The sequence below is a fragment of the Onychostoma macrolepis genome, chromosome 07 (genome assembly GCF_012432095.1).
Source record: "Onychostoma macrolepis isolate SWU-2019 chromosome 07, ASM1243209v1, whole genome shotgun sequence".
In the NCBI taxonomy this organism is placed as follows: Eukaryota; Metazoa; Chordata; class Actinopteri; order Cypriniformes; family Cyprinidae; genus Onychostoma; species Onychostoma macrolepis.
Genome location: NC_081161.1, coordinates 49124795 through 49136041, shown reverse-complemented (window position 1 = coordinate 49136041; position 11247 = coordinate 49124795). Strand labels below are relative to the sequence as shown.

Here is an 11247-nt window from a genome sequence, read left to right as displayed (position 1 = left end):
CAGAGCCCCTCTCCCCATGTGTGGAACAATGAGCTGCTGCCTCTTCTCTCCTCGCTGTACTCTTCTCACCTGTGGTCTTTAAACAGCAGAAACACTGGCTTTAACCTTAAGCAGCAAATCAGTCCCCCCTCTCCCTCTTAACACAAACACACCCACTCTGATGCTGTCATGTTTCTAACACACACACACACACTTTGCATTAATCCATTAAACATTTTCAGTTGGTACTGGGAACATAAATCTAGTAGGAAGAATAATTCACACACACTTTCACACTTACAAAAGGAGTAAAGCAATTCAAACTGATTTATACCTGATTTTGCTGCAATTGTTCTGCCTTTTTCTGCACCCTCAGGAAGACAGACTCGCGTTGGTTATGGTCTAGCTGCGGTAGAGTCTGGAATCTTGGGTCCAGCGCAGTGCTCTCTAACAGAAGGTTGTATGCATCTCCACTGTATCTCCCTGAAATATTACTGAGGATTGCTCTCTTTGTGTCGGCCACGGTGGGGGAATCGCCGTCATTTGGTGCCATGTTCTGTTCAATCATGCTCTTCAGTGGCACAATGAGAGACACTGTGGGGCTTTTCTCCTCACATAAGACTGTGGTGGCTGTCTTCAAAGGATTCAGCAGCTTCACAAGGTCTTCGGCATTCAAGATATCGCTGCTGTCCAGTGTATCAATGTTACGGGCGTTTTGTCTCATCTCAGGGCTGGTGAGAGTTGCTGATATGGCAGCTTGCTGCTCCAGGTAACGAACCAGCATATCTAAAGTGCTATTCCATTGCGTGGTAACGTCCATGATTAATTTGTGTGGTGGCAGTTGTAACAGCTTCTGCTTGGACATGAATAACGCGGCAGCCGTTGAACTCCGGTGAAAAAAAGCTGTTACTCGTCTCACCCGCCCAAGCAACCGAGTGACACGTGCAACACCGAGGCCAGCCTGGGTAGCAAGGTTTATCGTGTGTGCAAAGCACTTGATGTGCGGCTCCAATCCTGCCTCGCGCACAGCCACTTCCATATTACGCGCATTGTCAGTCACAATTGCGATGCCATGGTTTGTTTTTTTAATCTCCCAGTCAGTGACAGCTACTTGTAAAACTTCAGCTATGTTTGCCCCTGTATGGGAATCAAAAAGTGGGCGAGTCTGCAGTACAAAATTTACCATTTGCCAGTCACTGTTGATTATGTGGGCTGTAATTGTGATATAGCCCTGCGTACACCTAGAAGTCCAACCATCAGTAGTAATGGCAATGCTTTCTGCCTCTTTCAGAGTCTGTACAACCTTGACCTTGGCTTCTTTGTAGAGGGTTGGGACCACCGTGCGAGTAAAATGCGCGCGTGATGGGATGGTGTACCTCGGTTCCAGTGTGTGGAGGGGTCGCCGAAATCCCAGATTTTCCACCACAGAAAATGGCCTCATATCAGCTGCAATGAAAACGCCGATGTCTCTCGTTATTGCCGTGGCTCTTGCACTTGACGGTGGAAGAGATGCAAAGGCATTTAGAGTTGTTTGCCCTTTTAATTTTTTCAGAGCTGTGGTAGTTCTGTATGTGTCTTTGCATAGTGCTCGTGTTAGCCGCGGTGTACGGCATTGTTTTCTTACAATGTTTACATATTGTGTTCGTCTTATCTGTCACTCTTTCGCCGTTTCTTATTTCCACTGGAAAACCAAAATGTTGCCACACAAATGATTTAAAAGTGGCAGGGGGATCTTCAATACTAATTTCACCCTCAAGCTCCATCATGCTGATATCACAATTTACGAGACAACTTTTCACCTCGACGAGAAATCTCGTCGCGTTTTAATCTCACGAGATCTCGTCACACCCCTAACACCCAATACTAGTTTATAAATCTGTTTTAGAAAGTGAAACTAGTTTAATGTTGGTGTGTGTATTGTACCGAGAATATACGCATTTCCATAACGTTGAGCCAGAAACTGATTTTTATTTTTAAGTTTTTTAAAAAAGCTTTTATTACCAAGTTTCTCGAATCTGAAAACACACCTGTTAATAAAGCTCTTACTCATTCTGATCCTGATGTTGGAGCTCGTATAAAGTCAGGTGTTTGAGGCACACAATGAAAGCATGTCTTTTTGCATTATACAGCGTCCTGATTCGCTTTTTTTAGCTGGTTCTTTGAATATAAGTTATTCATAAAAAAATACATGAAATGGCGGTGATACTTAAGTTAGAGCAGAAGTAGAATTGGCGGGACAGCAGAGAAAAATAAAGTGTTTAAAAATTATTTATCTTTTCTCCAAACTATTCAAATCGGTCTATAAGGGTTTATATGATATTTGAGGCCCAGTTGTTATTAAAAAAGAAAAAAAAGAGCGGGGATTAAAACAGAGGAAGCTCAGTGGTGGGGGCTGATGTCGCTCAAACATGGAGCGATGGGCGGGGCTATCATTTCACCGCCTGTGATTGGCCCTCATTCCGCTCGTGGTAATTGGAGATGTCCAATCACAGTCGAGTTTATGGGTGTGGTCTGTGGAAACACGCAATCAGAAACCTCCACATCTCTGTGTAAATTAGCATAGGTGAGTGAATAAACGGCTCTGTGCGGCTCTTTCTAATCATTGTCTCGTCAGCAGCATCATGCCTGAACCAGCGAAGTCCGCGCCTAAGAAGGGCTCCAAGAAGGCCGTCACAAAGACCGCGGGGAAGGGAGGAAAGAAGCGCAGAAAGACCAGGAAGGAGAGCTACGCTATCTACATCTACAAGGTGATGAAGCAGGTTCATCCCGACACCGGGATCTCTTCCAAGGCGATGGGGATCATGAACTCTTTCGTCAACGACATCTTCGAGCGCATCGCCGGTGAAGCGTCTCGTCTCGCTCACTACAACAAGCGCTCCACCATCACTTCCAGAGAGATCCAGACCGCCGTGCGTCTGCTGCTGCCCGGGGAGCTGGCCAAACACGCCGTGTCTGAGGGCACCAAGGCCGTCACCAAGTACACCAGCTCCAAGTAGAGCAGCCTGAGGCTGTTAAACACCCCCAAAGGCTCTTTTAAGAGCCACCCATCTACTCGCTTAAAGAGCTTCTAATGTTGTAATTACTGTAATGTGTCAAATAACAGCTAAACTTTTTACTGGTTTTAGTTTAAGCAGTCATATTATATAAATGCAGTTCGATCCTTTTAACGTTTGAAGATATTTAGGTAAGCTAAGCAGAACTTTGCACAAACAACAGTGTTTTTTTTTTTTGTTTGTTTTTTAAACTACAATGTTCAAATCAAAAGGGTGTATAATTCAGTGATTCTACTGTAAAGTGCATTAGTAATTAGTTTAACTTCCTCATGATGCAACACATCTAATTGCTCCAGAACACCTTTACATGCATTTATATATATCATGTCACCGTAATCAAACAAAGGCAAAACAGTAGTTTCAAAAATATATTTATTGGCTGATGTGGTAAACAGATCTATTTCAATAAAATAAGTCTAGACTTAACTGTTATAGGATTAGTTATGTGGGTAGTAAAAAGGGTGTGGTTATGTTTGCCCTGTGTCTCTCTCTCTCAATTCAATTCAAATTAGCTTTATTGGCATGACTGTGTAACAGCACAATGTTGCCAAAGCAATACATATATTATACAGATAAATAAATTCTAGGGGAAACACATATGCATGTCCATATTATACATGTAGGTAAAAAATAAAATAACAATAAATGAATACAGAGAGCAGTTATAAATGGAAAGGAGGGATCAGCCTTTGTCCCTCATTTGATGGCAGGAGGACACATACTGCGCTGCCAGGTGGATGCATTTTTCCTTTTCTTCCAGAATATAACAGAGTTTGTCTAAGTTACTTGTATGCTTAAATTCAGGTGAAACTAGAGCTATTTGTTTGAAATAGGCATCTCTGATGTTTATATTTGCTGCACTCCGTGAGGAAGTGCAGCTCGTCCTCTACGAGTCCCTCAGTGCAGTGAGAACACAGTCTCTCTCTCACACACACGCACGCACACACACATACACACACTCTCTGGCTCTCCAGCTCTGCTTGTGTCGGCCCGTCTCTCTCTCACACACACACACACACACACACACAGAGTGTGTTCACTCAGACGATACTTTGTCAGCAGTACTCTTTAATACTGCTCAGGTATGGCGCTAATTTATAATCAGATTTTATTCTGTGGAAGTAAGTTAATTACTTTACTTGAGTTACTTTTTGCTGCCAATCATGAATGTATTCTTCCTGGGTTATTTTTTCTGTTTCTTTAATTTTGAATACTTTAACTGAATTGTTGAATTGAGTTGATGTTTTTCCACTAAATAGTGAAAGGGGTCACTCTCTGGGTGTTTGTGCCGATAAGTGAAAGCACTGTGGTGGTGGGTCATTCCTGTTACACAGTGACTTTTCTGTCTCTATGATTTACTTACTCATATTTTCTCTAAAATAGCCACATATTAATAAGAATTTGCTTAAATTATACATATTAGGTCTACTTTATCACTTAAACAGAGATAACAGACATAAAAAATATTATTTTGTTTTTTTACACACCTTTTTATTGATGCATGTGTTCAGTTTTATCATGTCCTCAGTGCAAAGTAATCAACTTCCACTAGAAATATAAACCATGAAATGATAAAAATCTCAAAATAGTTTTAAATTATGTTATGGACTAGGCTAAACTTCATCTAATCATACATATAAATCATGTGAAACTATTTTTATTTTATTTGTTTACAATTTTCTTCATTTACCGTGTCCCTAAAGTCATCTTCCACCCTGTTAGTATGTACTCCCTCGCCTTCCAAAATAGACTACAATTCCACTGAGATCATTTTCAGGAAGTGATATTGTTTAATTTTTCCGCTGGAATTCAACTGTAAAAATGGAGGCAAGTGTCAACTCTCACTCCTACTTGTTTTAAAGTTTTTGAAATGTTCTCCTGCTTGTCACACTCTTAAAGTTCCTCCCTGTTAGGCTATATTATGGAGAATGTTTGTCCGATTAAAAAACATATCTGACGCAGTTATAAAAGTTATATTCATCTGTAGAAGGTTTGAGAGTTACTGTTAATCACTCAAAAAACTACAGCTATAATTTAGCTCAATTTTTCACCCTGTTAGATATAGTTAGGTCTATAAACAGGGTGGAATGTGAAACTAACAGGGTGGCAATTCTAATAGAATAAATAGTATTTATTGTATACTGCAAGTTAATCTACCCCCATAAAACTTTTGAGTGGTAATGTACACGAATACAATTGTATATAAGTACACTACCGCTGAAATGTTTTAGATCAATAAGAATTTTAATGTTTTTAAAAGAAGTCTCTTCTGCTCACCAAGGCTTCATTTATTTGATCAAAAATACAGCAAAAACAGCAATATTGTGAAATATTTTTACTGTTTAAAATAACTGTTTTCTATTTGAATACATTTTAAAATGCAAATTATTTATGTGTTGGCAAACCTCAATTTTCAGCATCATTACTACAGTATTCAGTGTTACATGACACATCAAACAGTTTTTTTTTTTTTTTTCAGGATTATTTGAAAAGAAAAGCATTTATCTGAAATAGAAAGCTTTTGCAACATTATAAATGTCTATACTGTCACTTTTGATCACTTTAATGCATCCTTGCTGAATAAAAGTATTAATTTATTTCCAAAAAAAAAAAAGAAAGAATGAAATTCTTACTGACCCCAAAACATTTGAATGGTAGTGATAATGTTACAAAAGCTTTCTATTTCAGATAAATGCTGGTCTTTTGAACTTTGTATTCATCAAATAGTCCTGAATATATATATATATATATATATATATATATATATATATATATATATATATATATATATATATATATATATATATATATATATATATATATATTATTTTAATTAATTTCTGGCTCCCGAGCAGTATTTTACCGTGATCTGGTAGGGCTGAAGAGACAAAGCCCATCTTGTAATCCGGGCATTGGAGTCTTCATTCGATCCAACCATTGCAGAGCTCGATGGTCAGTTTCTAACACAAAGGGTCTCCCAGAAGGTAGTACGGAAGGAATCCGTGGCCCATTTTATGGCCAGGCACTCCTTCTCCACTGTCGAATAACGTGTTTCTCGAGGGAACAGTTTCCGGCTCAAGAAGGCCACTGGTCTGCGGTCTCCATCCACTTCCTGCAGTAACACCGCCGCCAGTCCAACTCCTGAGGCATCCGTCTGCAGGATGAACAATTTCTGGAAATCCGGGCTCAGCAGAACGGAATCTCCACACACTGCCTCTCGTAAGTCCTGGAAAGCTCGCTCACATTGCTCTGTCCAAACCACCTTGTTGGGAACTGTAGCTCTAGTGAGATCTGTAAGCACAGAGGCCCTGGCAGAAAAGTTAGGTATAAATCGGCGATACCATCCCAACAAGCCAAGGAAAGATCTCACCTGTTTCTTAGTGGTAGGGGGACGATACCTTCGGATAGTCGCTACTTTATCCAACTGTGGGCGAATGACTCCTCCTCCAATCACAAATCCCAGGTAGCTGATCTCCCTTTTAGCTATTGTACACTTCTTGGGATTGATGGTAAGACCTGCTGCCTTAAGTCTCCCTACACTGTAAAAAATAAAAAGTTGAGTTAACTTAAAAAAATAAAGCAACCAGCTGCAAAGCATTTTTGAGTTTACTCAACTTCAGTGGTTGATGTTGTGCCAAAACATTTTTGAAAGTTCTCTGAAACTATTGGTTTAAGTTAAGTAAACCTTTCTCAGTAAGTACATCTAACTAGTCATTATGAGTTTGTTGAAAGTTGAATAGGAGGTTGAGCAAACTTTAAGAAATCAGTACGCACAACTATATAGGCCTGAAGTTCAGTAAACTCAAAAAAGCTTTGCAGCTGGTTGCTTTATTTTTTTAAGTTAACTCAACTTTTTATTTTTTACAGTTAATTAAACTTAATTGTCTTCAAAATTTTAGATTCTCGTATGGTCCTGACATAAGAATCCAAATGCAGGGATTACTGTAAATACAATGCAAAGACTTTGTCAACATTAAAGAAAATCTTTATTGATACTTCAGCATGAGGTACAGAAATTTCAAATGTGAAGTATACTCAAATAATCACCATATGTTGCAAAAAAGAAAAAACCCTATCCACTAATCTTGTAATGCTTTTAAAGTGCTGGCATTGTACAACACAATTTATTTTAAAGTGCTGGAGTAATAAGATTATTCTTAAAGTGCTAGAGTATCAAGCATTAAATGCTGCAGCAATAAACAAGACCTTGCATGGTATTTTTAAAATTTGTCTTACATCCATGCAACAAACGTGTTAAAGCAATCAAGTAGCCAACTGTTAAAACAACATTTGACCTTACATTAAAACTCAAAGCTTTCTTGTATGTTGTACTGTTAAGGAACAATTGTTACTGTAACTAAGAACTGGAAGAACAAATGAGTGCTTGCCTTGCTTATTGACTGTAGCTACTTAGACATTAGCACTTTGTTTTTGAATGACTGGACCCTTGGTGAGCACTGGGGGTCAAGGCCAATAAACACCTTTTGAATGGTTTCAAAAGTGTATTTCAGCTCTTTGGGATAGTTCATGTTCAGGCAATAAATCAAGCCAAAGAGGAGAACAACAGCAGTGGGAAGGTCTTGAACATTATCCAGCACAAATAGCTCCTCTAGAACAACAGACAGGCACCTTACATTTGGGCTGGAATGGATGGTGAATACATTGTCTTTGACGATGCTTAAGATCCCCATCTTCATCCCCTTTGTGTAATCTTCTTCTGGCTCTGTGTCCTGGAGTAAAAAGCAGCATCAAAACAGGGTGAGTAAACTTAATTTCTCTTAGTTTAAATCTGCTGTATTCATATTCTTGTGTACTCTTGTGTATTATATTAATTGTATTTATTCTTTACTATTGCTACACTTTTTTAATCTTGTGATTGTGTGCTGTATTGTTTTCACAGGTTGAAGATCAGATGAAATGTCTCAATATCAAGGTTTTCAATGTCACAGTATTGTGAAGCAGTAATTTTCCATTGTGTTTGCTTTGGTATAACACTTGATGAATTTGTGCTACCAGATAAAATCAGACTGATCACTGAGAAAAATCCAACTAAGATTATTCGTTAACACTGTACATTAAGGTTTCATTCGTTAACTACATTAGTTTTCATTATTAACAAAGAACAGTTGTATTTTTATTAACTAACATTAAAAAATATTTAAAAATGCAGTAGCAAATGTATGGCTTATGGTTAGTTCATGTTGGTTTATACCTTAACTAAATGTTAACAAATTAATCCTTCTTGTAAAGTGTTACCGATTATTAAATAAACCATTTTTTTTACCATCACTTTGTCTCCTGATTTCTACTCTTTCCCCTGCCTCTTGCCTGATAAAACAGTTAGTTGATGCGTTTTGGATAACAGACAAAATAGTTATCTCCAGACAGGATCTGGGGAAGGATCTCAGGTATGATTATATGTGCTGATAACACGCATCTTACCAAGCAAGTCCTCAGAAAATTTGCCGACTTTTCCCTCATAAACACTGGGAGGCCTTTGAGAGCGGTAGCCCTCAAGGACATCAGAGGTCTGAAAGACAGAAAAACAAATACAGAACAGATTATATACATGTTATATCCAACCAAAAGCAGAAATTACACTAGGAACTACAAATCAAGTGTTTCAGGCAGCTGCTTTCATTTGGACAGATCATCTAACTTTGCAGATCGATTGCATGCACAAATACGTACATTACACTAAAAAAAAAAAAAAAGGGTAAAATCCCACAAATCATATTAGGTCACTTTAACCAGAGATCTATTGATAAATACTTACTTGATTATCAAGTTGGTCTAGGAGTTTTTTCATTTCCTCTCCATATGCTCCACCAAGGGCTCTGTACAGCTTGATCATCGGTGATGCGTATTCATCCAAAGATGAGAAAAAGGTACTCTTCAGGTGTGTTTGAGTAATCCGGTAGAACTCAGCAGATACCTTCAAAGAAAATATAGCTAACAGTAAGAATAAAGTCTACACAATACAAAAAAAAAACCAACAATTCAAGTTAATGAATCTTTTAAAAACTCACCTGATCTTCCAAAACAATGCTATATATATATATATATATATATATATATATATATATATATATATATATATATATATATATATATATATATATATATATATATATATATATATATATATATACACACACATATACACACACACACAAATGCATCGTTAAAAACTGAAATAATATCTACAATAAGAAATCAGCTGTGTCATTACCATTATTGACAGACAACAAAATGTATATTAGATTACTGCTGCTGTCCCGTTACATGATTTGACTGATTTGGACATTAAAGTTTTTGGCGCTCTAATAACCAGTACTGCACGCGTCTTGCGGAAGAACATTGTAGTCGGAGCTACTTCTCTCCGTTTATGTCTACGACGAGTCACACATGTACTGGGCTACTCCGCAGTGTTGGTGATCGTACTGGTCTAAAATAGTCCCAAGTTAAACACTAGGTTTACCATGGTGATTAAGGATACGAAAAAAAAAAACACGATTTGGAAAATAAAATCATGATGTACTGGCTCATTTGAACAAATTTGAACACAAAACAGTTAACGTTAGTACAACCACTTTAAAGCAAATGAACAGAATGTGGAACAATAACGTTTATATTAACATTTATATACGTATATTGTTTATATTATAATGGCGATTATATTGGTTTTATAATCGTTTGAAGACTAAATCAAAATTATATTACGGTTAATCACACGTCCTTACACTTGGCCGTGTTTACTGCACAGTTAGGCCACGCTACAGTGAAAAGAGGATGAACAATAATGAACAAAATTAACACCATCTACAACACAAAATCCACTTCTATACATGTTATTGTTTTAATTGACACACTCTAACCATGTATTTTGATAACTTTCAAATGTTAGCAGCAGCTGAACTATCAGCTGAAGATCGCTAACGTTAACTTAACTCTCTGTCTGAGCTCGTTTGAAAATATAACGTTAACGTGCTAGGCTATAGAATGAGTTGTCTTTTAGGAACATTGCCCTTCATAATTTAGGTGTGCAGTTTATTTATCTTACTTTCAACAATAACGTTAAAAGAAAACTTACCTCTGAGTCTTAACAGACGAAATCCACTCCCGAATCCCTTCCTCAGCCTGATTGAAGAGGGAAACCCCGTGCCAAGACAGACCGCGCATGCACAACGACAGGAAGTTAAACGGTCGAAATTATAAATCAAAATATTAAGTTTGCTCAACTTAATTGTTTATATTCAATGGACAAAGTAGTAATAAACATGTATTTAAATAGTTTTTATAAGTTAACTCAACACTGTGCTCAAAAATGTGTCCACTTGACTTCAATTGACTTAGACAATTCTAAACTGAGTTAACAATTTGCAAGTTGGATTTTTTACAGTGTAGGACTTACCTCAGATGTTGACAATGGTCTTCCCAGGTCTCACTGAAGATGACCACATCGTCCAGATAGGCTGCAGCAAACTCCCAGGTGCCTTGCAGGATCTGATCCTTTCAGGACCTGAGCTTTCCTGTAGCTCAAATAGTAGAGCATGGCGCTAGCAACGCCAAGATCATGGGTTCGATTCCCAGGGAAAGCAAGAGCTGATAAAAAAATGTAAAAAAAACTGTAACTTGAATGCAATGTAAGTCGCTTTGGATAAAAGCGTCTGCTAAATGCCTAAATGTAAATGTAAATGATCCATTAAGCGTTGGAAAGTCGCTGGTGCCCCCTGCAGGCCAAATGGCATAACCCGGAAATGGTATAGCCCAAAAGGGGTTTTAAAAGATGTTAGTTCTTTAGCTCTGGCAGTTAAAGGAACCTGCCAGTACCCCTTGCATAAGTCCACTGTGGATAGGTATTTGGCTCTGCCCAGTCTCTCCACCAACTCATCAATTCTTGGCATCGGGTAAGGGTCTACCTTAGACAAGCTGTTAATCTGTCTAAAGTCAATACAAAACCGCAGGGTACCGTCCTTTTTCGGGACTAGGACAATGGGGCTACACCACTCACTATGGGAGGGTTCAATCACACCCATGGAGAGCATAATGTCTAGTTCATCTTTAAGCACCGTTACCAAGCGTTCAGGAATCCGATAACTTCTGGCGGGCTGGTGTTGCCTCTCTAAGAATGACATCATGCAACACCAGGTCAGTATGCCCTGGTTTCTCCTGAAACAACTCAGGATCCAGCAGCTGTCTCACCTGGTCTCTT

General features: G+C 38.3%; 2 protein-coding genes across 2 annotated transcripts in view; one reads left to right on the top strand and one right to left on the bottom strand.

The window, feature by feature from the left end:
* Positions 1 to 1420, bottom strand: part of LOC131543919 (zinc finger BED domain-containing protein 4-like) — a 2713-nt gene extending 1293 nt beyond the window's left edge. Inside the window, exons 1-2 of the mRNA XM_058781721.1 lie at positions 314 to 1420; positions 7 to 76 (exon numbers count right to left, since the gene is read on the bottom strand). Of these exons, the coding sequence (XP_058637704.1) occupies positions 7 to 76; positions 314 to 1420 (1177 nt within the window). The remainder of the gene's footprint in view (positions 1 to 6; positions 77 to 313) is intronic.
* Positions 1421 to 2567: 1147 nt separating this feature from the next.
* LOC131544198 (histone H2B 1/2-like) lies at positions 2568 to 3023 on the top strand. Its single transcript, XM_058782258.1, has one exon. It carries the CDS (start codon positions 2601 to 2603, stop codon positions 2973 to 2975), a length of 375 nt encoding a protein of 124 aa, XP_058638241.1. The 5' UTR covers positions 2568 to 2600; the 3' UTR covers positions 2976 to 3023.
* Positions 3024 to 11247: the final 8224 nt, after the last annotated feature.

Bases quoted from the DNA above. Each gene is read 5' to 3' on its own strand.
- LOC131544198 (XM_058782258.1), top strand. From the start codon at position 2,601: ATGCCTGAACCAGCGAAGTCCGCGCCTAAGAAGGGCTCCAAGAAGGCC.